The sequence below is a fragment of the Oncorhynchus clarkii genome, chromosome 20, assembly GCF_045791955.1.
Source record: "Oncorhynchus clarkii lewisi isolate Uvic-CL-2024 chromosome 20, UVic_Ocla_1.0, whole genome shotgun sequence".
NCBI classification, from domain to species: Eukaryota; Metazoa; Chordata; class Actinopteri; order Salmoniformes; family Salmonidae; genus Oncorhynchus; species Oncorhynchus clarkii.
The window spans coordinates 32,580,538-32,606,318 of NC_092166.1; the positions used below are offsets into that span (position 1 = coordinate 32,580,538).

Below are 25,781 nucleotides of genomic sequence, written 5' to 3' on the forward strand. Positions count from 1 at the left end.
CCGTTTGGAGAAAGGGATTGCAAATACACATAGCAATTGTTTTAGATCATTCATCGTTATGATCCCTGGAGAAGAACGTGAAACCAGTCATATGGAAGAAAACTGAAAATCATATCAACATGACATGTATTGCGGCACCTTTTCCAAAGTGAAGTAGGCTGTAAACAGCTGTACCGTTATTCTGAATTTGAATTGTGCGCCATCATAATTTGCGTAGATGAAATTTGGAGAGCCAAGCTATAGGTTTCTGTAGAGCTGAACCTGACGATTTGATGCATGCGCTTTCGAATGTTTTAATGGTATGCACGGGCATTTATACGTATTATTTTACCATTTGTATCATGTTAAATATGATCCACTATTGGGAACCACCATCAGTAATACCCACATACATTTACAACTGTCACTTTAATGTTAGTTTTCTTCAATTTGTAGCTTACATTTTGCATCATTCCATTCCGTTTACGTGTCTTTCCTCTGTCACGTCTGTGGAGTTGTTCCCGAGGGTCGCTAGCGTTAGTGGTTCATATTAGGCTAATGTTGTGCAATAATTTGGAACATGTAGCCTATTTTAATCATTATGGAACTCAGACCACACGTATCAGGTTAAACCTGGAGCCTGGCACACGGTTCACGACTACTGGACCGGTCACACAGTTCCATGATTAGTGAGGAATAGGATAGATATCATTATTGTTCATTCCTATTGTGCACTTTTCTCCACCTTACAATATTTCATGGATTGAATATGACAACTTTCAGGGTGTATTTTTTATTCATAAATGCATTCTGTGCGTAAATGTTCTACAAACCTGTTTATTTTATTTTATGATTCATACATACTTTCTTAACCCTAAAATGTGTTTAAATAATCAGAGTATTTCTAAATATACCAGTTGGTGCTGAAACGGAGACGAATATGCATATAGTTAGATGGCTTTCTTTTATTGATCTCTATATTCTGAACCCATTCTCAATGTATTCTAGTCAGTCTGTTGACAGAATTTGAATTTTAAAAAAGGTACACAGTATTTAAAAGGGATGGCTTAAAATGAACGTAGGTTACTGAAAATCCCGTTGAAAGAACACTGACCAGTGTTTCAGCAGTTGAATTAACCTTTTCATGGGTGAGTTCCAAATATCTTTAACGGTCCCCAGCGTGTTTTTTTATGCACGTTATGTTAGAATGCCCTCACTAGCTTGGTTTCCAACCAATTGGCAACAGATTTTCATTCAAAAATCAGTATAAAGAAAATATGTGCATTTGCCCACCAGTGGCGTTTCTACCAAATGGACTTGTTGTGGATAAAAATCAGTGCGTGATGATGTAGTGCAGACGAAATGTACTTTTTTTTGCTTACGTTTTCATGTACTGAATAAAAATCTAAAGTTCAATGTGTTTCCATTGCATTTTCTACTGTTGTGTTAAATAGAAAATAGCTCCATTGTGGCTACCTCGGTAGCTCTCGCTCACTAAACTCAACTTTATCGTAAATCATGGAGTTGCGAAGTGGCCCGTCTGGTTAACTTCGCTTTTCTAGCTAACCAGCTAGCTATAGAGCTAACAAAAGGGCTAATGTTAACCCACTGAATGATATTTCCTAAACATGTTAAGTTGAAGCCATCCTTTTTTGTGTGAATGAGTGTGTGAGTGAGTGAGCGGAAGAACTAATCTGGTGAAAATTTAGCCTAACATGGAATGTGATTATCACAATACTGTGTGCATGGCAACACATGATGTCATGACACATTATTATGAGGTATAGTTCAGTTATCAGTTGTGTGTCTGTCTCTGTGTTATATCTTTATAGTGGCAGACACTTGAGCTGATTCCAGACCAGCTGGACAGGACATAATTCTATCAGCCTTCAAGGGGAACCCATCTTTAGCTTTTGTCAGGTCACACACAAGTTTACATACACAAATATACAACACGTCTCTGTATCATGAATTAGTGTCTTCACCAGCCCAATCTAGTGACCACCATCCCCTGGATTCAGCCAGCCTAAACGGACAGGTATACACATCACTGGGACATTGTTGTTTCTAGGGCTGTCCTGGACTAATCTTGGTCGACCGAAAATAGTCTTCTTTTGACCAAATGTTTGTACAATCAACTATATGCATTGAGCTTGTCTGATGCTTTAACGTTACAGTTTGATGAAATAGGACACAAATGACTCAAGAGGGAGCCAGAGATCAAGATAACCAGAAGAAGAAAAACTTAACCTTAACCAACCATTCTCTTCCCGCTCCTGCTGGCTTTTGCAGATAATACCATTACTCTCCTGAAGTTGTAGGTAATAGGCTACAAGAGTCTGCAACTTTTCTCATGTGGAATTCAAATGCATCTTACCATTTCTACCGATCTGTGTGCCAGTTATGGTTTTCATGTGCACATTTTCATGGAATAGTTTAATTTAATTTATAACAGCCTAATGCTGTTTATCCCAATCAGTGTGATGTGATTCATCAAAATTCAATCCAAATTAAAATTATAAACCTAAAAAGTAACTTCTATCGCCATTGTCAACTATGTAAAAAAAATAGCCTACATAAGGCCAACAAATAAAAACATTGCATCCTGTGCAGGTAGAAAATATCCTGATGAAAATAAATATATAAATCATATTGGCTGCAACAAACTTGAAACATTGTATCAAGTATTAACTTGGGTCTGCCCGAAACTCAACAAATGTATCAAATCAAATTCTGGGCCTCCAATATTCTGGGTTTCCTGCGCCAGTGAACTCAGGTCAGACACAGCTGTAGGCTATTTGCACAAGGGATAAGAAGCAGTGTTCATCTTCCAATACGTCAACGACCCTAAGCACACAGCCAAGACAACGCAAGAGTGGCTTCGGGACAAGTCTCTGAATGTCCTTGGAGTCGCCCAGCCAGAGCCCGGACTTGAACCCGATCGAACATCTCTGGACAGACCTGAAAATAGCTGTGCAGTAACACTCCCCATCCAACCTGGCAGAGCTTGAGAGAATCTGCAGAGAATAATCTCCCCAAATACAGGTGTGCCAAGCTTGTGGGGTCATACCCAAGAAGATTCGAGGCTGTAATTGCTGCCGAATCTGCTTCAACAAAGTACTGAGTCAAGGGGTCTGAATACTTATGTAAATGTGATAGTTGAATTTCTAATAAATTAGCAAACAATTCTGAAAAACTGTTTATGCCTTGTCATTATGGGGTAATGTGTGTAGATTGAGGGGGGCAAACAATTTAATACATTTTAGAATAAGGCTGTAACTTAAAATTTAAAATGTGGAAAAAGTGAAGAGGTCTGAATACTTCAGGAAGGTACTGTATATGCCTACATTTGCGTGCAGGCCTGGTAGCCTATAGGCCTACTTCTCTGCGTAATCCCCCACCACGCTTGCCCCACCAAGATTTACATGCGAAAATCGCCACTTCATATGGAGACTCCAACCACATTTTCGGATCAAGCATAAATTGGCTTTTAGTCTAGGCTTCCGCAATGGGGACAGCCCTAGTGTACCTACTACCTATATGAACACCAACGCATCATCTGTTTGCATGCCTGGTTGGGAGGTTCTTGAAGTGGAACCATGATAAAGGATATGAGAAGAGACTGTTTGAAGTGATCTGATATCCAAACACGGTGCCCTCTGGTGATCCACAGAACACGCCAGTTATTTATTGTTGTGCTATCTTCACCCAAACACAATAACACCTGATAAATTAGGTGTGCATCTGAAAACCTGTTTCAATGAAATAAAGAAGCACTAATTAATTTGAGTATTTAATAGCAATTTATTATTATAGTACAACTTAGACCGAGTAGTATAAAAGAGTAATGACATGAAAATCAGGAACATACAAACTCAAGTGGACAATTTTTTCTTCAAACGTTCACTCAATCTTTAAAGTTGTTGTCATTGCTTGATTACCAATGCTAGTAAAGCCAATGTGGTGGTTTGACTTGTGGCTCAGGTCAGAGAACAGCCATTTCTGCTCTCTGCTGGTCAAAAGAGCAACAGCAGCACAACAAATCACTTCATAACGCTCACTATCTACATCTCGTTTCAATGTACCTGGCTGCAAGACAATGCTAAATGAATAACACAATGATAGGAGTGGGATGAAACAGGGATGAACTAAATTGCATCAAGAAAAATAAAAAGACCTGTGGGACAATGGAAGGGTGGTAGTGGGGGCAGGTGTTCTCGGAGTGTGTGCATTGACGTTCTCTCACGTTTCGGAGTAGTGTGGGTATTAAAATAGGAGTCGGAGGAGCCACTGGAAGCCATGTGGATGCGTTGTCTGTACAAGTGTGCATCAGTCTGCGTGTGGTCTAAGAGTCCTCATCTCCGTTGACACTGTCACCATCGTCGTCTCCATCCACATGCTCTCCTTCCTCTTCCTCCTCATCATCATCCTCCTCCTCTCTTTGTTGACTCTTCACCTGCGAGAGCATATTAGGTGCTGTGAGTATAAATAATACTCAAATTACACTGAACAAATATAAAATGCAACATGTATAGTGTTGGTCCCATGTTTCATGAGCTGAAATAAAATATACCAGAAATTTTCCATTCGCGTTTTCTCTCAGATTGTGTGCAAATTGGTTTACGTCCCTGTTAGTGAGCATTTCTCCTTTGCCAAGATAATCCATCCACCTGACAGGTAAGATGATTAAAACAGCATGATTATTACAAAGGTGCACCTTGTCCTGGGGACAATAAAACAACACTAAAACGTGCCGTTTTGTCACAACGCAATGCCACAGATGTCTCAAGTTGAGGGAGCATGCAATTGGCATGCTGACTGCAGGAATATCCATCAGAGCTGTTGTCAGAGAACTGAATGTTAATTTCTCTGCCATAAGCTGCCTTTCAATGTCGTTTCAGAGAATTTGGCAGTACGTCCAACAGGCCTCACAACCACAGACCATCTGTAACCAAGCCAGCCCAGGACCTCCACATCTGGCTTCTTCACCTGTGGGATAGTCTGAGACCAACCACCCGGACAGCTGATGACACTGGGTTTGCACAACCAAAATATTTCTGCACAAACTGTCAGAAACCATCTAAGGGAAACTCATCTGCGTGCTCGTTGTCCTCACCAGGGTCTTGACCTGACTGCAGATCGGGGGTCGTAAACGACTTCAGTGGGCAAATGCTCACCTTCGATGGCCACTGGACAAGTGTACTCTTCACAGATTAATCCCAGTTTCAACTGCACCGGGGCAGATGGCGTCATGTGGGCAAGCAGTTTGCTGATGTCAACGTTGTGAACAGAGTGCCCCATTGGTGCCGGTGGTGTTATGGTTTGGGGAGGCATAAGATACTGACAATAAACACAACTGCATTTTATCAATGGCAATTTGAATGCACAGAGATACAGTGACGAGATCCTGAGGGCCATTGTCGTGCCATTCATCCGTCCCCATCACCTCATGTTTCAGCATGATAATGCACAGCCACATGTCGCAAGGACCTGTACACAATTCCCCCCGGAAGCTGAAAATGTCTCAGTTCTTCCATGGCCTGCATACTCAGACATGTCACCCATTGAGCATGTTTGCGATCGATGTGTATGACTGTGTTCCAGTTCCCGCCAATATCCAGCGACTTCGCACAGCCATTGAAGAGGAGTGGGACAACATTCCACCGGCCAAAATCAACAGCCTGATCAACTATGCAAGTGAGATGTCGCGGTGCATGAGGCTAATATTGGTCACACCAGATACTGACTGGTTTCCTGATCCACGCCCCTACCTTTTATTAATGTATCTGTGACCAACAGTCATGTGAAATCCATAGATTAGGGCCAAATTAATTTATTGCAATATACTGATTTCCTTATATGTACTATAGCACAGTAAAATCTTTAAAAGCTGTTGCATGTTGTGTTTACATTTTTGATCAGTGTTAAACACACTTCAACATACTGCCATTCATCAATATGTTTTCTCCTCTTCCCCTCCCTCGTTTCTTCCATCTCACCTCCTCCTCTTCCAGCAGATCCCCCTCCTCCGAGTCGTTGAGATCCTCCCTCTCCCTCTTGATGCTCTCCTCCTTCTTGATGCTGCAGTGCTGCTGTGAGGACACCTGTCCAGGCTCAGGCTTTGCACCCTTCTCATCTGCTCGCAGAAAGAGCGCGATCCGGGTCAAACAAGCCAGAGAAAAAGTCGTCAAAGGTTGAAAAATGAAATCACTTATCTGTACATACAAGTCATAGGAATGCTGAGATTGCCGGTATACATACAGAGTACACACCAGCTCATTCATTTTTTTTTTTTTTTTTTATGTTATAAAAGTTGACTGTCCACGTAACCTGGTTCAAACATCTACCATGTAACCCTGAAGGAGGCATTGTATGCTATACCCATTAAATGTTTGGGAGCATAGTGTGACTTTTTTTTTATAAAAGCATTGATCACATGGTTAAGGTGACACTCCTACACCCTACCTGACTTCTTGCTGTGGTCTTTCTCCATGCGGTCTAGACTCTCAAGCAGGTAGTTTACTTTGTGTTTAATCATTGTCAGCTCCTTCTTGATGGTCTGCAGGTCATCTGTTTTCACTGAGAGAAAGAGATAGAGAGAGAAAAAAAAAAGAGACTGATAAAGGTTTAAGAGATTGACCCCAATACCTTATGAAGCTCTGTATGCGGTGCAGCGAGAGTAACCTTCATTAGAAACATGCGATTAACCTCAAGCCCTGCACCGTGAGCATCAGGGCATAAAAAATATATTTTTCGGTCCACCAGCCACAACTTCTTTTCTCTCTAAAATACAAAAAAAAAACATGTATTGTTCCTAAAACAATAAATGTATTACTAGTAAGAAGTAATGGGTTATTGTTTAATTTCATTTCAGTGTGTGACCTGAGTCTTAACCAAAATATCACAGATGAGACAAAACATTTCAGATGCCCCTTTTAAGGACGGGAGGTTACCGTGGTAACACGACTTGTCATGTTTGTGCATGTGAGATTGAGTCTGACTAGTATAAGCGTGGTCTTCTCTTCCCTAGCAGTTGAAACCCAAACATAGAATAACAACCTATACAGCGCCAGCTGTGCCATCAGAGTCCTGGGTTCGCGCCCAGGCTCTGTCGTAACCGGCCGCGACCGGGAGGTCCGTGGGGCGACGCACAATTGGCCTAGCGTCGCCCGGGTTAGGGAGGGCTTGGTCGGTAGGGGTGTCCTTGTCTCATCGCGCACCAGCGACTCATGTGGCGGGCTGGGCGCAGTGTACGCTAGCCAAGGTGGCCAGGTGCACAGTGTTTCCTCCGGCGCATTGGTGCGGCTGGCTTCCGGGTTGGATGTGCGCTGTGTTAAAGAAGCAGCGGCTTGGTTGGTTGTGTATCGGAGGACGCATGACTTTCAACCTTCGTCTCTCCCGAGCCCGTACGGGAGTTGTAGCGATGAGACAAGATAGTAGCTACTACAACAATTGGATACTACGAAATTGGGGAGAAAAAGGGGTAAAATTTTTTTTTTTAAATTTAAAAATAAATAAATAAATAAAAGAAAGAATAACAACCTATCTTGTGAACAAAACAATGTAAATAGCCAAGAAACAAGGACAAGGTCTCACCTCAGTAGACTGGTTTCAAATAAATTAGACCAACTTATGCCTATGCGCAGAGCTTCTAAAAAATGAATCTGTCACTCAGCTCTTCAAATGCACACAGCCTCCAGCCAGGCAGTGATGCAGCGCGAGGTGGAATAGGCTATTATAGGATTCGTAGAGCTTTGACTTTGTGCGATTAATTTACCAGCTATGAAGCAAAAATGGCAGAAATACTTTATAACAGTTACTGCAGCATTTATTGTACTATAAATGGGATCATACTTGACTTTCTATTTGCAAATGAAAGTGAAATGCTCACACTGTGGAGCTCTTGACCACCCGCCAGGTGAAATAGACATCTTTACCCGCCAATGGCAAAATCTACTCGCATTTGGCAGGTGTTAATTTTAGTCCCTGGTGAGCATTGACAGCAGGTACTGCATGAAGGTGCTACAAAAAGTCCACTGGGCAATGTGCAAGTTTACTGTGCTAGTTGAGTGGCTAGAGCAGAGGGGGCTGGGCACTGACTTGTTCTTGAGGATGCCCTCTGGCTGCTCTTGGAGGAAGAGGAGAAACTGGCCTTGCTGCGGCGGCTGCCCCCTCCAGTCATGCTGACCCGCGGGCGCTTGGACGGGATCACTGCTCGGGACAAGGGTGGAGGAGGAGGGGGCACACGGGATGGGTACGAGTACACTCTGAGAATAGAAGAGCAAGTAATGAATGAACAGACTACTGCCTTTACACTAATTCCTCTTGGATATTGAGTTATCTACACTGAACAAAAATATACAAATGCAACGTGTTGGACCCATATTTCATGAGCTGAAATATATCCCAGAAATTTTCCATATGCATAAAATGCTTAATTCTCTCATCTTGTGCACAAATTTGTTTACATCCCTGTTTGGTGAGAATTTCTCCTTTGACGATATAATCCACCCACCTGACAGCTGTGGCATATCAAAAAGCTGATTACACAGCATTGTTACACAGGTGCACCTTGTGCTGGGAACAATACAAATCCACTAAAATGTGCAGTTGTCACACGACACAATGCCACAGATGTCTCAAGTTGAGGGAGCATGACTGACTGCAGGAATGTCCACCAGAGCTGTTGCTAGAATGTAATGTTATTTTCTCTACCATAAGCCATGTCCAAAGTCGTTTTAGACGTTGTGTCCAACCAGCCTTACAACCGCAGACAATGTGCATGGCGTCGTGTGGGCGAGCGGTTTGCTGATGTCAATGTTGTGAACAGTGTCCCATGGTGGCGGTGGAGATATGGTATGGGCAGGCATAAGCTACTGACAATGAAAACAATTGCATTTTATTGATAACAATTTGAATGTACAGAAATACTGTGACGGGATTGTGAGGCCCATTTTAAGGAATCTCTGACCAACAGATATCTGTATTCCCAGTCAAGTGAAATCCATAGATTAGGGCCTAATTTATTTATTTCAATATATGAACTGTAACTAGGACTGCGGTGGTCACATTTCGTCAGCTGGTGATTGTCAAGCAAATAACTGGTCAGTCTCACGGTAACTGACCGTTAATTAGCATAAACACATTTAGCATTTCCTGGCCTCCACACATAGCCGACAAGCCAATGATGCGGACCTTTGGAACATCTACATTTATAGCATACACCTTCACAATAAATCCATTATTTATTTTAGACCGGTCTAAAGAAGAAAGATATGAAGAAAGTGTAGTCTATTTCAGAAGAACATAATGACAACACAGAGTATGTTAGGTCCTGATCTGGCTATGCCAAATGGCTGTGGGCTACACTAGTTAATTTAGCATGGCATTATTTTATAGTATGAAGAATACAATTGAACAAAGCTGAATGAAATAGAAAGGATATTTTCTCCAAACAATGAGGGAGTGCACACATGCGTCTCTTCTATGTTGAGAAGTTATAGCTATTCCTTTATGCTTAATTTAGAGTTATTAATGTAACTTTAGTTGTTCTACAAACATTGGGCTATATGTTTAGATTTTTAACCCTTGTGTAGTCTTAACATTCTGTCTTAACATTCTGTGTATTTCACTCAACCCCTAAAATAAAAGCAGCTTCATTGAATTTTAAACCCCAAATCTATTTTGCATCAAGAAACAACCCGTCATTCATCAAACTTTGTGAATATTTGGGGTTTTCCCTCTGCACAATGCAGAAAGACTGCATTTAATCAGTGGACACCACTCATTTTTATTACAACACACCTGTCAATTATTATTATTACTGCATAGGTGTAAACAATAATATTTTAGCAAGAGATAGCACTTGTATAGCCTAAGAAAGTAGTAGAAATTTGCAGAAAGTAGTTTAGAATGCATTTTATTGAAGGGAAACAGTCTAACTTTTTTTGCAACATAGTGATATATTCTTATATACTGTACAATGAGGAGCTCAACTACAAAATACTAGTCTTCTCCCATTAAAAAAAAACTAAAATCCATTGCCCCCACCCACATGGTGTATGAACAATAAATATGATTAAAATAAGAAACAAAACAAAAATCAATAAACTCTAATCAGCACATGTAGGACAATATGCAAGTGTGTGCATGGTCTTTGCAGATGTATTTCTAACATGTGCAGCACATAGTATTTATTTTACAGTCCTTCTTTGGGGGGGAAGAATTGGCATCTCCTCCTCTTGCCTGCCCCAGCTGCAGCTGAACAGCTTTCACAAGTGCTGCAGAGGCTGCTGTGCGGGGCAGGCACTCCCTTCTTTGAATGTGTGGGGTTACAAGTGCCTTTCCCAGCTGCTCCAGGAACACCCTCCTCTTGTTCCGCATCCAGTTAGGGTTGATCTTGTTCCATATCACGAAGGCATTGTATGAGGACACATCAATGATGTTATGGAAGATGACCAGGAGCCAGCCATCCTCATAAGTTCCAATCACGTTATCCAGGTTGTCCACACCTCCTTTGTTGTGGTTGTAGTCCAGGATAATGGCTGGCTTCCTGTCCTCACGATCACTGATCTCAGCCGTTTTGTGCAGTGTGCTCAGGAGGACCACATTCTTGTTCCTCTTTGGGAGGTAAGAAACTAGAGTGGTGGTGGGGGTGAAGGCAAACTGATGAGAAGGCCTCTCTCCCCCTTGTTGCGAGGAGTGCAGGAGGGAGCTCAGGCTTGTTCTTTCTAACTGTGCCAACCATGGTGATCTTCCTCTTCAGGAGCTACTAGCTGAGTTCAATCAGTAGCACACAATCTCAATTTCTCTCTGTGTGTGTGTGTGTGTGTGTGTGTGTGTGTCTTTGTGGTGTAGAAATAATTTTATAACTGCCGGGTCAAAATTGACCCGAAGACAATCTTTATACCCTGGTGGTGTACAGCCTTCATGGAAATATGAACAAAGGCGATGTTTCACTTTTTCTAATGTTGGTCACTCTAGGAAAAGTCATCAACTGCGCGCGTCCTTATCCCGTTCCGACGTGCATATTGAAGATATTGGAAGAACTGTCCACATTTACTTTGTCAGCCAACAAGATGAGTAGGTCTAACGAACAGCAAAAGCACTAGCCTATGTCAATCTACTATCCTGCATAGTACATAGGTTGACCTATTCTATTCGGTGTGAGAAATAAATATTCCAAAAATAGTCTGGGACAGTTGTGGGATGCAATAGATCCCAAATTAATACAACCATGACCATCAAAACATTTTTTACACAATATGGCTGATGCAACAGATCAGAACGTTTAGCTTAAAATGCTGATAAACTATTAGGCTATTTTTTCACATTATAAGTGCAGCAATGCACACACGGTAGAAGGCTATATGCGCGCATATTCCATTAGCGGAAAACACCATTATCAAAAGTGTATTTTTATGGTGAAAATGATCTTCCCCAAACTTGAAATTCACACGCTGCATATGTATGCCAGTTAGGCTCTACACCCCTTGTAAAGCGGATTAATGTGCTTAATTTTAAGTTATTTTGCCACTTTAGTTGTGATACAAACCTTATTGAAACATATGGCTATGTGAAAGGTTACATGAGGTTTGGGACTATGAATCGAAAAAGGTCTCAAAAAAGGGCATTGTTTTTTATGCTGGGCATCATTCACAAGTGATAGGCTTATATTGTCATCTATCAGACTATTCTTGATTGAATCTGGTCTTTACATACACTAAATAATATGTGTGAAACTTGTTTTGATTTAGAATGGACCATTATCATGCACCTGTATCGAAACAGGGTCAGCGGGAACAAAATACATGTAATCTATGCACTTAAATAGCGAATGGAGGACGTTTTTCCCCGTGGTTAATTTTCATGCAACGTGCTTAATATTAGGAAAGTTGAGAAATAAATATAATAGGCCTAGCCTATAGAAAGCTGATCCTCCTATTTTTAGTAGAGGCCATCACTCCGTTTTCAGACAATTGCATAGCCTATTGAAATGTTGCGCAATATGAGCTCATGGGCTCTCATAAAGTGTTTGATTAGATTTTTGAATACATTTGTATTGATGTCAGAGTGATTAGAGGGACAGAGCGCTGAGTACCCGGAAGTTAGCAAGTTTGGTAGGCTACTAATGACCAGCATCAGAGCTTGGAGAAGCCTAATTACCGTGACTAAATGGTCACATGGAATTTGACTGCCTTCATGACTCGTGTGTGGGGCGGTAATACGCACCGAAAACAGCCCCAACAGTAACTCTGTTAGTAAAATTTGTAAAATTGTTGCATTTATATTGTTGTTCAGTATAGGTAAAATAGAGCTAAAACATAGGATGTGGGAACAGACAAAGCACTGGACTCACCGGTCATAGTAATCTCTCTGGAAGTCATAGTCCAGATCAAACGTGGAACTACTGTGGGGAGAAGAAAAAGAGCTGTCAAAATAAGATACACGTATGCAGTGGAGAAGAGGAATTATCAGAGTAAGATTTGGAGACCCAGAGGAGGTTCAAAATATTAGATATTTAAAAATGGGATTCTTTACATTGAATCAGACCTGTACATTTCTCCCGCCGAGCGCTTTGCGGTCTTTGACCTGTGGGGTTTGGGTTCTCCAGCCAAGTTAATGTCTGAGGAAGAGAGAGATAGTCTTAGTTGGCAGTTGGAAATACAATCTTTATTCATATTCAGTCTATTAGAGGCACCTTTAAAAAAAAACTATTATTCTCCACAAGCAGGTCGGGTATGGTCAGGTCAGTTTTGCACAATACCCATAGAACCGTGAGTTTGAGGCATTGCTCACCAGCCCCAGGCTGGCTTTAGTCCTTACCCAGCACCTGTCCCACGATCATGCGTCCATCCTCGGCCCCTACAGCGGCCCGGGCACATCTCTCGTTGGCGAACTGGACGAAGGCAAAGCCCTTGTGCACAGAACAGCCCACGATCTTGCCGTACTTGCTGAAGATTGCCTCCACGTCTGCCTTGGTGACCAGGAGCGTGTTGAGGTTCCCGATAAAGACCCGCGAGTTCAGCGAGCGCGGGTCCGTCTTGTTGGTCACGTTGCTGGCCATCAGGCTGCTGGTGGTGGGGGACAGACTGGCGGAGGAGGGGAGACGGGTGAAACCAATTATTAACTGTCAATACAAGATAAAACTACTCAACCATCTTTATATACAAACAACACGAGTGTCAAGGAATGTTCAGAATGAACACGGTTGACCTTGTTCAGTGTAATATTATATCAACAGTATCACCAAAATATGTAAAATAGTTTAAGCATCTCATGCTCTAGCCATGTAGCTTGCACAAATGTGTTTGTGGCGTATATTAAAATCCGTCTTTGATGTCCCATGTGTTCATAATGTAACAACCATTAGCCTTAAAGGGATACTTTGGATTTTGGCAATGAGACCCTCTATCTACTTCCCCATAGTCAGGTTCATTTGTGGATACCATTGCTGTCTCAGTGTCCAGCATGAAGGAAGTTCAAGGTAGTTTTGCGAGCCAATGCTAACTAACGTTACCCATAGACTTTGTCATTGCGCATTCTGATAGTATGTATAGTAGATACCGACGGACTTCCAGTCATTATGCTAACACTAGTTAGCATTGGTTCGGAAAACTACCTCGAACTTCCTTCATACTGCACACAGAGACATAACAATGGTATCCACAAGTTAATCTGATTCTGGGGAAGTACATAAAGGGCCTCATTGCCAAAATCCCGGAGTATCCCTTTAATATTGGTAGTACATATATGGTACGTATGTCTAGTGTTGTGCATATGACACAAATCCAGGAGGTCCTGCTGTAAAAAAAGATCCAGGATAAGCACAATAAGCAATCAGACAACTTCTATTACCATATGTGAAAAATACCATAACGTCGTATTTATGCAGACATACAGAAGCTGCACACCCCACTTCATACACAAACCAAAACTCATTCAATAGCTTAATACAATTCACATGTCCAGGAAGAAACGGATGCACACGGGTGTCCATGACTTCAGACAACAGCAGTGTGGAAGGGGGCAATGTGTGTATTCCAATCCACCTGTAGCAGGTTGTTGCAGGGTTTGTATCATATTGCCTGAATTGCACATCTAGGGCCATAGTCAACAAGTGTCTCAAAGTAGTAAATGGATAAATGCTTGAACATTGAGAATGTCACGCTATGGGCTACTATTTAGCACTGTAAGCATATGGTCGGGAAAGTGTGTACAAATTAGGTGCTTATAATACTAGTGGCACATATGGTAATTTAAGGAAAGCTGAGCAAAGGAGTTTGGGCACAATCGGACGTTAGGGAGTGAGATCTCACTGGCACTGCATACAACCTGAGTGTCAAAAAAGGAGACGTTAACAACCGTTGGGGGTTAAATAACCAATCACTCACTCCATAGCGTCTGTGTGCAGGGCGATCGTCTGTCTGTCAGTCAGTTCTGACACTGAGCGCAGGGCCAATGTGTGCGGGCAGGTGTCTTGGGTGCTCTCAGCAAAAACTACAACTTCATCAGCACCCTCTCAGAACGCAGAACTTCGCCCCACGACTTATACTGAGGCGGGCGACAGAGAACACACCTCAGTGACATTGTATGTACAGGGTTATTACAGTCTTACCTGGTTGGGTTTTGTACATAATTCAATTATGAGCCAAATGCAGAGAAAAACAGGGTTCAGGGCAATCCTATAGAGGAGCACATTCAGGGGACACTTTCTGCTATTGATGCGCAACTGCCTAGCCTATCAATTTGTTTAGGAGATGCAATATACATCAAGTACTTTTAATGACAGATTATGCAACAGCAGCAATATGTTGATAGATTGTTTAAATTTTATTACAGGTCAGGCATCCATTGCAAGACTAAGTTCCTGCGACAGACAGTGGGCCTAGACATGCTTAGCTCTAATTGCAATTAAGGGAATAAGCAATAGGAGGTAATGTGGTAATAGCTGAGTCATAAAATGTACTAGATGGGCAGTCATGTGTGATGCACACAGGGAAATAACATTGGGACGTTATGTTGCATGAACACACTGAGAAGCTAAATAGTCTGAACGTAAGAGAGGACAAGCGGGCCTATGCCTACTTTTGAGGATTTCCCCAACAGGGAATGTTCTATGCAGGGGCCACCAGAACACTCAAGCTGCTTATGGGCCTTCAGCAGCACTGTGTGGGGTGGTGTGCACTTCAGGGACTTGGCGTTAGTACTGTAGAGCTGAAGGTCCCGACTCCCTTGTTTCAAGCAACCCAAGTGGACAATTATAAAATTTGTCAGAGCAGGTATGTCCCCCCCCCTCCTTGTTTTTACACTGCTGTATCTCACTGGTTTGTTGTTATCTATGCACTCTACCCCTACCTACAAGTACACCTACACCCCCCCCCCCCCCCCCACACACACACACATTGACTCGGTTCTAGTATCCCCTGTATATAGCCTTGTTATTTTAGTATTTTATTTTTTTTAAAACATTTAAAAAAAAATGTACCTTAGGTTTAGTAAATATTTTTTTAAATGCATTGCTGGTTAAGAGCTTTTAAGCATTTCACAGTAAGATCTACCTGTTCAGCACGTGACAAATAAAACTTGATAGGATACAAGTGAAAATAAGACTGTGTAGGGTAATTCAAGGGTAACAGTGACGTGGAGACTCAGATTGGCATACATTTTAAAGTGAACAGAACTAAAACCACTGATTGCAAAGTCAGACAAACAACGCCAAGGACAACTTCAACATTTTACAAACACATTTACTTGAGAGCAGATGCAAAGTTTGGTAAAAGAATCACGGCACAAACCATAATTATGTTACCAAACTTTGCATTGGCACCGTTCCTGAAGTAAACGTGTTTTTATACAATTGTGGAAATTGTTAAAAGTAGTCATTGTGCATAGAGTTATGGTTTGTTAACTTTTTGATATCATTGGTTTTTGTTTGGCCTACATTTTAAAGTGAAATCTTAGTCTCAGCATCACTCTTATTGTGAAATTGCCCTGTACTAGGCATGATTATTATTAGTAGTAGATGGGGGAGGGGAAAATTGAGTTACATATAGGAATATTAAAACTCATTCTCATCTCTCTGCAGCAGACATACGGTGAGCAAAATGTTTGGCACATTGAATCGCAATAAAATCACAGTATCAAATAGCAACACATATTGTATCGGCACCCAAGTATCGTGATAATATCGTGAGGTACCCAGCAATTCCTGGCCCTAAATTAGGATGATAATTTCACATGAAGTGAAACAGGTTGGGGCTTTGCTTTAGCACTTAAATTGTTTGTGGTAGTGGAAGAGGTTCATATTTGAAAAGCAGACTAAGATTTCATACCCAAGTTGTCATCTAACTTGTTGGGAATGTGGTAAAAAAAGATTTCATGCGGTTAATAAAACAAGGCTCATACACATTTTGACAAATGGAATTTAATGACTTTTCCCATGACTTCTCCATGAGTTAACCAAACGTCCATGTAAGTACAGTGCCAGTCAAAATTTGACACCTAATCATTCAAGGGTTTCTTTATTTTTACTATTTTCTACATTGTAAAATAGTGAAGACATCAAAACTATGAAATAACATAGCAGTAACCAAAAATGGTTTAAAAATATATATATTATATTCGAGATTCTTCAAAGTAGCCACCCTTTGCCTTGACAGCTTTGCACACACTTGGCACTCTCAGCCAGCTTCATGAGGTAGTCACTTGGAATACATTTAAATTAACAGGTGTCCCTTGTTAAGTTAATTTGTGGAATTTCTTTCCTTCTTAATGCATTTGAGCCAATCAGTTGTGTTGTGACAAGGCAGGGGTGGTATAGGCCAACAGGCTGTGTGTAAAGTCTATTTGACCAAGGAGAGCTGCTGCATCAGAGGACATGGCCTCCACAATCACCCGACCTCAACCCAATTGAGATGGTTTGGGATGAGTTGGACCGCAGAGTGAAGGAGAAGCATGAGTTGGACCGCAGAGTGAAGGAGAAGCATACACAAGAATTCCTGGTGAAGTTGGTTGAGAGAATGCCAAGAGTGTGCAAAGCTGTCAAGGCAAAAGGTGGCTACTTTGAATAATATCAAATACAAAATATATTTTTGATTTGATAGAGACTTTATTGGTTACTACATGATTCCATATATGTTATTTCATAGTTTTGATGTAGCATAGACTCGTGATGCACCGATATTACATTTTTGGCCGATATCTTCCTTGCCAAAAAATAAATTGAGTGATACAATTTTAGCAGCATTTTAAGCATTCTAGAACAGTTAAATAGTACACACACATAGCAGGCATCACTACAGTCCCCGGTTTGAATCCAGTGTGTATCACATCCGGCCGTGGTTGGGAGTCCCATAATTGGGATTGGGTGGCGCACAATTTGCACAGCGTTTAGCCAGGGTAAACCGTCATAAGAATTTGTTCTTCACCGACTTGCCTAGTTAAATAAAGGTTACACACACCAAAAAGTTATTTTGTTGGCATTTACATATGTACCCATTACTAGCAAAAAAAATCTAAACCCATTTCACTTACTTGCTGTGTCGTTCATTTGTTCAGTCGTTTCATTCTCAACCAGGATTTCATCATACAGTACATGTCAAGCAGTGAAGCTTCAACTGTCGGTCCGTGGCCTCTTACTCGGTGCGCACTCTCACTGTGTCCGTTTTCAACTTGTCCAGCTGTGTATGTAACATTTCACGTAAACCCTGTTGCTTGTCTGCATCGACGTAGGGGTCCTTGTACAGAGCATTGAGAATGGTGGCGACACAGTAAAGCGAGAATGCCACCGAATCGCTTGTTTACAGCCTGTGTGGACAGTTTTGTTGAGCAGGCATTTCAATGCCATGAGAGGGTATCACATCTGCTGCAAGCACAGTTGATCTTTCTCGAATCAGTTGTTCGCACATTCTTTAGCATGCAATATGGCATTCCTCAGCACGAAATCCTTGATGACCCACTGTGCTGTCAGACTCAGCATGCTCAGGGGGCTGATATAGCTGGTCCAAATGTCAGCCGTGAAGCTAATAGCAGCGTCGCTATTACTGTGTAACTCCGGTAGGGCAACATCTGAAAAATAGCGTACTTGGTAACGTTAAAAAGCAACGTCGGTATCGGCCCGATGTCTAGTTTAACGCCGATGTGCAAAACCGATGTGCATATACATATAAAAACGTAATGACACCACTTAAAATGTAGCCCTACACGTGCAACACAGCATTCCTAACCTAGCCCACAATGTCTGCTGTGTGGATCGAGCAGTCAACAAGTCAAGCAGTCATTTGAAAGAGTAAGAACATTTCAGCGAGACAACTCAAAGGCGAAATCCATTAATGCCAAGATAATGGAATTCATTGCCCTTGACAATCAACCGTTCTCTGTCGTGGGTGATGTTGGCTTTCGCCGACTGGTCGAGCACCGGTACACACTAACGTTACCAAGTGCGCCATTTTTCAGATGTTGCCCTGCCGGAGTTACACAGTAATCACGCCACTACTATTAGCTTCACGACTGACATTTGGACCAGCTATATCAGCCCCCTGAGCATGCTGAGTGACAGCACAGTGGGTCGTCGTAATTTCGTACTGAGGAAAGTCATATTGCATGCTCATGAATGTGCTGGTTGACATACCGCTGCTGCCAATTCAATGGCAATTGAGAATATGAACACGCTAGCTCCATTCGAACAACTGACTCGAGAAATAAGATCATCAACTACCCTTTGTTAAAGCATTGAAACGCCTGCTCAACAAAACTGTCCACACAGGCTGTAAACAAGCGAGGCGGTGGCACTCGCTTTACTGTGTCGCCACCATGCTCGATGCTCTGTACGACCGCTACGTTGATGCAGACAAGCAACAGGGTTTACGTGAAATGCTACATACACAGCTGGACAAGATGGAAACGGACACAGTGACAGTGCGCACAGAGGAAGAGAGGAGACGGACAGACAGAACTGAAACTTCACTGCTTGACATGTACTGTATGATAAAATCCTGGTTGAGAATGAAATGACTGAACAACGAAACAGCACAGCAAGCAAAATAAATGGGTTTTGATTATGTTTTACTGGTAAAATGAGGACATATGTAAATGCCAACAAAATAACTATTGGGTCAGTGTGGTGTGTGTAACCTAGGCAAGTCAGTGAAGAACAAATACTTATTTATAATGACAGCCTACCCTGGCCAACGTTGGGCCAATTATGCACCGCCCTATGGGACTTCCAATCACAGACGGATGTGATACAGCCTGGATTTGAACCAGGGTCTGTAGTGGATGCATCTGGCACCGAGCTTTAGTGCCTTAACACACATGGACGCAGTGGTCTAACTATTTAACTGTACTAGAATGCCGCTAAAATGTTAAAATATCTGGAACTTTTTTTTGACAAGGAAAATATTGGAATCGGACAAATTCCATCTTGGTACTTCACTAATTTCATATCAAAGATCAAATGGCTGCGGTAGGCCTCAAATCTTTTTATTCAGCTGAAGCAAGCCCACAAATGTACAGGAAATGTATATTCTAGTTTAGTCAATTTTAGCTACTTTTGAAGTGTTTACTTTGCAGACTGAGAAGCATCTATTGAGTTGCAATGTCCAATACATTGGATGCCCAAATCAACTGGAAGTATCTATAACAAGTTTTGAAGCCACATAATCCAAAAGGCTACATGTGATCTTTTTTCCTAAAATTACTGGTCGCAATTTACAAATTATTATTTTGTTTCACATTACAATTCATCACGATTGAACCAAATCCCAACTAATACAATGGCGAAGTGAATAATTTGTTTTGTCAAAAATATTTTTTAAATCAGTGTTTCCCCAACCCTGGTCCTGGAGTGCCCCCAACAGTACACATTTCATTGTAACCCTGGACAAGCACACCTGATTCAACTCGTCATCTAATCAATGAGTTGTGTCTGTCCTGGGCTACAACAAACATGTGTACTGTTGGGGTATTCGAAGACCAGGGTTGGGAAACACTGGTTCAAATTAATCAACATTGTATGGCCTTATTCATGAGTGTCAGTGGAAAGTTTTGGGGACATGACAAAAACATAAATACATGCTAATAATAGCTAAACAGTTAACTACAGGGTACAATATATCTTTGAATTGGCTACCTAGTTAGTCTGTTCTCTATCCTATTGTATAGGCTATATAGGTCTACCTGGTGCTGTTATTTCCGATTGTCTCTGTCTCCTTGAGCAACGGCCTACTCGTCTCGCACGCATGCAGGTGATATGCATAAACAGATGCGATAAAGTGTCATTCTGATCCTGGCTGATACGTAGATTTTTATTTAATTGATACAATATCTTAAAACTATGCCTAAATTACATGAACATAAATTAAAATTGATAACTTCTCCTGAACTGTTAGGATTTTAGCATTTTCCAAAACTTTTCCAGGCATGGAAAACACAATTTAAAAATTCCATGACTTTCCCAGGATTATTCATGACCTTTTGAACACTGAAAACGTGTGTACCTCTAGATCTGTAAAAGTTGTTCGGATTCCAGATTTGAATGGCAGAGTGGAGGAAGATACCACACACTAACTTTGTTGAACTTGTTGGGAAAGTTGTCAAAATAGATGTGTCAAAAGTTGCATTGTTCACAGTGAATGGAATCAGGGTGGGAAATTAACTTAGGTCCACCAGCCACTGTGGCAGGTAGATTTTTATTTTTTTAATTAGACAAAATATTATTTTCTCAATAATTGAACACAAGAAATGAGCACGCTTTCTAATGTTTCAAAAACAAGAAATGTACTACTAGTAATAAGTAATGGGGCGGCAGGGTAGCCTAGTGGTTAGAGCGTTGGACTAGTAACTGGAAGGTTGCAAGTTCAAACCCTCAAGCTGACAAGGTACAAATCTGTCGTTCTGCCCCTGAACAGGCAGAACAGGATTAGAACTAGGCCGTCATTGAAAATAAGAATTTGTTCTTAACTGACTTGCATAGTTAAATAAAAAATAAAAGGGGACATTGCTTAATTTCATTTTTTTTTTTGACCTGCGTCTTCTAACCAATGTACTAACATCAAGCCTGCCCTGCCAAAAAGCTGAGTGATACAGCTTATTATTATAGTTTGGGGCTCTACGCTGACATTTTTTACAAGGAGTACATGAGGTGCTCCTAAGTTGAAATGTAGACACATAATTAAATCTAGGAGAACAATGAATACACGTTTTTAGGAGTGATGCATGCTCAATCAAGCACAAACATTAGTTGAGAAACATTTTCAGCTTGCCCTTTAAGGGACAGGGCGTTACCATGGTAAATCTCTGACTGACATCTTCCTAGATGAAGACAGTTGCAGCAAACTCAAACTAACATTGAAAAACAACCAAGTACGCAAACTAAACTATGTAACTGGCCATGAAACGAGGAGAAAGTCACACTTTATAAGCCTTTGTCAATTTCAACCAACTTCTACATGTGGGTTTTGGATTAAAACTTTTCCAAAATGCTCTATGACCACCTGCCAACGTGGCTGGTGAAATATACATTCTTACCTGCCAGTGACAATCTACCAGCATTCAGCAGATGTTCATTTCCAACCCTGAATGGAATGTTGGAAATCATGTGACTAACAATGGGGAGCGTTACATGCTTACCAGACCACCTGCGTTGTGTTATAGCTTGCAAAATAAATTCACGTTATTCAATAATTTAATCCAAAATGCTTGCAGCCGTCTGTGTAGCCAGGCGCTAGTGCGCTGCAAGTTCCGCCTCTTCCATCTACTCATTGGTTTTTGAGCATATAGGCTACCCACGTGAGTGATAGAAAGATTAACGAGGTCCACGCGCCACTCGGTGGCTGGCGGTAATATACTTTAAAGTTTGTTGCCAACAGCCATATAAAATCTACAGAATAATGAACGAGGAGAGATTAATCAAGGAAACTAACAACTAAACTAGAGGTTTCCCATTTTATCTGTGGATTAATCGTTTGAGTAGAGAACACCGTGTGACTGAAAATTAGTTAAATTCTACAAAGACTCAGCAAAAAAAATACCATATGCAGTAGGGATGCACAATATATCGGTAAGCATATCGGAATCGGCCAATATTAGCTAAAAATGCCAACATCGGCCCTGTCTAGTTTAACGCAGATGTGCAAAACCGATGTCAAAGCTGACGTTCATACCTATGTAATGTAAGTAGATGTAATGACGCCACGAAAAATACAGCCCTACACAGAACAAAAGCATAAAAATACTAAGCGCACACTTCCAACAACTAAACAAGTTCAAGTCGAGCAATCATTTGAAAGAGTAAGAACATTTCAGCGAGACAACTCAAAAGGCGAAATCCATTAGTGCCAATATAATGGAATTCATTGCCCTTGACAATCAACCGTTCTCTGTCGTGGGTGATGTTGGCTTTCGCTGACTGGTCAAGCACCTCGAGCCCAGTACACACTACCAAGTAGGCGCTATTTTTCAGATGTTGCTCAACCAGAGTTTCACAGTATTTTTGGAAAGCACATCCATGAGCTACTTGCTATGGGTGTCACCGCTATTAGCTTCATGACTGACATCTGGACCAGCGATGTCATCCCCGTGAACATGCTGAGCCTGACAGCATAGTAGGTCGACGAGGATTTCGTACTGAGGAAAGCTGTATTGCATGCTCAAGAATGTGCTGATTCTCATACCGCTGCTGCTATGAACACGCTAGCTCCATTCGAACAACTGCGTATGCAGCAGATGTGATACCCTCTGTCATGGTATTGAAATGCCTGCTCAAAACTGCCAGTTTTCACAAATTGCAAAAGTACTCTACCAGAGGCTGTGAACAAGCGATTCCGTGGCATTCTCTCAGCCTCTTTACGGTGTCGCCACCATGCTTGATGCTAGGTACAAGGACCGCTACCTCAATGCAAGAAACAGGGTTTACATGAAATGTTACACAGCTGGACAAGATAGAAACGGACACAGTGACACCGAGGACAAACCTGAAACTTTACTGTTTGAAATCCTGGTTGCGACTGATCAAATGAACAATGAAACAGCAAGTCATTGTATTAAATAGGTTGATTGTTTTACTGGTAATGGGGACATGCGTAAATGCCAACAAAACAACTTTTTGATCAGAACGTTTCAACCAACTACATTTTCAATAAATCGGTATTGTTTTTTTTGTCAAGGAAAATATTGGATATCAGTAAAAAAAGAAAATATATCGGTGCCTCCCTAATGTGCAGGTAAAACAACCCAATGTTTATCTCCCAGGACAAATTAGAACACAACAGCAAGCTAACTAAATGTCCATGAATGTGTCTAGGGGGAGACAAATCAACATGCACACACAGACGGTTTAGTCATCATGTTAGAATGTTGAAGAATTAAATCCCTTTAAAAATTGGACAAAAAGCATAGAGCAATTGCTCCCAAAACCTCTCATTTAGATAACAGCATACGAGGAATAGATAAGAGTCAGAAACACTACAAATTGACTACGTGTAAATAGGATAATTGGTCAAAAAGTAAAGTCTCATCCAAAACAGAGTTTTGTACCAAAGTATTTCACAAGGTAAATGAAAGTTGGGTTCATTTCAATCCTGCCCAAAGCACACAAGTAATTAATAAAACTATAAAAAAGATATGAAAAAAGTTGTCTACAAAGCACAATGGTCCTGACCTCTATGCACATTTTAAAGTTCGAATGACACTTCTAGCTTAACGACAAATACCGTTTCAAATAATAACAATTAGTATGACAAAGATTTAAAGTGGAACTTTTTCTCACTTGTCACAGTAATTAAACACACCAACAACCTGATCAATCAATGCCGAGGTCTCTGGCAGGGAGGGGCCTGAGGGAAAGCACCACTTCCAAAGTAAATGTAACTACTGTACTAGCTATTATCAAAATGGAGAGTGGACTGTCAATGTCGTTTGAGCTGCACCTACCGATACCTGTAAGCACTATTTTTTAGTCTACGATGCAACTTGATCAAATCAGGTATATTAAAATAAATACTATTCCATCTGGAACAGTTTGAAAAACACACCCCTAGCCAGGAAGGTCTAAGTAAACTCACAATCTGCACACTAATACAACATTAATATAAAAGCTGTGATCTAGCTAGCTATACCTTGGTTTAGGGTCTAGCAAAGTGAGACTGAGTAAGGACAGAGTACATAACTGCATTATTCATAAAGTACCGTTTAATTAGTGGTAACAAAGTACAAATGTCTGTGTTTTCTGCCACATTGTTAATATTATCGAAGTAAATAAATGACGTAACTATGTGAAAAACGTGTCCAGAGAAAGGTGGCCAACCAGCATTTCTTGCAGAAAAAAATAATTCCCGCAAAAATAGCGTTCCTGTATCAGTCTTTCTGTGGATATCCAAGGACTCCAAAACCAGCTAATCAATCACAAAAATGTAAAAACCACCACCGGCCAAAATCAAGGTTCAACAGGGAAGATTGCTAGTAAAAAAAATGTTAGCGTTAAAAACAGATTCCACAAGGTTAACTAGTTGGCTATGCTGCAAGCTAAAGTTAACCAGCCAAACTAACGTTAGCTGCAAAACGGCTGTAGTGCAGCGTGTTATTGTCCAGACAGAGCGCGTTATTCGCAGATAGTCATAAAAATGTAACTAGCTCGGCTTACACAATCATGAACTCAATTTGCAAGACAACAAAAGAGATGGCAAAAAAGCTAGCAAAAAATGTTAAGGATTCTTCTAGCCAGCATTTTGCCGGGCCAACTAGCTAGCTAGCTAGCTTGCTAAAACGCTAATGGAACCAAAGTCAGTAAGTACATCAGTATGTTTAGAAACTCTGTGATGGAACCATGATGAGCTAACTAATAGTTAGCTAGCTAACCGCTCGCTCAAATAGAAAAATAAATGGCGTTAAAAAATTTAAATTCCAAAGATATTGCAGTCAGAGAAAAAAAATTCAAAACAGTCTTGAATCAAAATACTCACCAGGAGCTTAAAGGTTAAAATGACTTATTTCAGCAAAATGTCAATATAGTACTCTTCTTGTAGCTATAAGAAACTGGTTACACCCTGCACGAAATGGCGCAGCACATAAAGGGGAGGGAGTCAAGACATGTATTAAATCAAATATTATCTATATTGACAAGATAGTCGACTGACCGCTCTAACAATGGAATTACATGTCCGCAAAGGTAGAATGGAGGCGCGATCAGGTGGGAACATTCTAGCCAATGAGAGGGCAGATTCGCGTGAGAACGACGGACACAACTCTGAAATAAAATCGTTTTTCTCAAAGTTACTGGAATGCCACGTGGACCCACCTATATCAGAATGTGTAACAACATAAACATTACGAAACGAGTAATCGATCAAATAAGCCTCACGTAGCGAATTCAATTCCATGTTTAGTTGACCAAATTCGACACTCTTCTCATAGTCCTCCAGAGAAAAAAGGGGACGTGGGGGGGACACCACTTGGTCTACTTATCGGGCGGATTTAAGCCTCTCGCTATCTGACTAAATCCGCTTTAGTAGACACCTATCAAATCTGATTGGCTGCTCGTTATAAAACCCAAGCCGTTCCTGTCAGTGGTTGATTACAATGTCTGTCACCTGCTTTTTTTTGTTATAACCTTGCAGCTGATAGGTCGTGTTGATCAGGGTCAAGCTTGTGTTCAAATCGCGAGACCTCTCCCAACAGCAGTGGTATTCCAATTTGGGGGACGCAATTTCTTTCCAAAGAATTTCTCACGACGCACACACACAAAACATTTGTTTATAATAGGGTTCATGAGTGGCGCAGCGGTCTAAGGCTCTGCATCTCGGTGC

General features: G+C 41.2%; 1 protein-coding gene across 7 annotated transcripts; it reads right to left on the reverse strand.

The window, feature by feature from the left end:
• Positions 1–3,759: 3,759 nt before the first annotated feature.
• Positions 3,760–25,445, reverse strand: LOC139376246 (heterogeneous nuclear ribonucleoprotein C-like). 7 transcript variants are annotated; one of them, XM_071118568.1, is made up of 9 exons: positions 24,939–25,162; positions 14,373–14,532; positions 12,805–13,070; positions 12,520–12,604; positions 12,338–12,388; positions 8,080–8,246; positions 6,445–6,558; positions 5,979–6,115; positions 3,760–4,435 (listed from the first exon to the last, which is right to left on the reverse strand). In XM_071118568.1, the coding sequence occupies exons 2-9, from the start codon at positions 14,375–14,377 to the stop codon at positions 4,325–4,327; spliced, it is 936 nt and encodes a 311-aa protein (XP_070974669.1). In that variant the 5' UTR covers positions 14,378–14,532; positions 24,939–25,162; the 3' UTR covers positions 3,760–4,324. The 7 variants fall into 7 exon arrangements, with proteins under 7 accessions (XP_070974669.1, XP_070974673.1, XP_070974675.1 ...); XM_071118572.1 differs by lacking the exon at positions 24,939–25,162 and adding an exon at positions 25,274–25,445 and having other exon boundaries at positions 3,764–4,435; XM_071118574.1 differs by having other exon boundaries at positions 3,764–4,435; positions 12,532–12,604; positions 24,939–25,142.
• Positions 25,446–25,781: the final 336 nt, after the last annotated feature.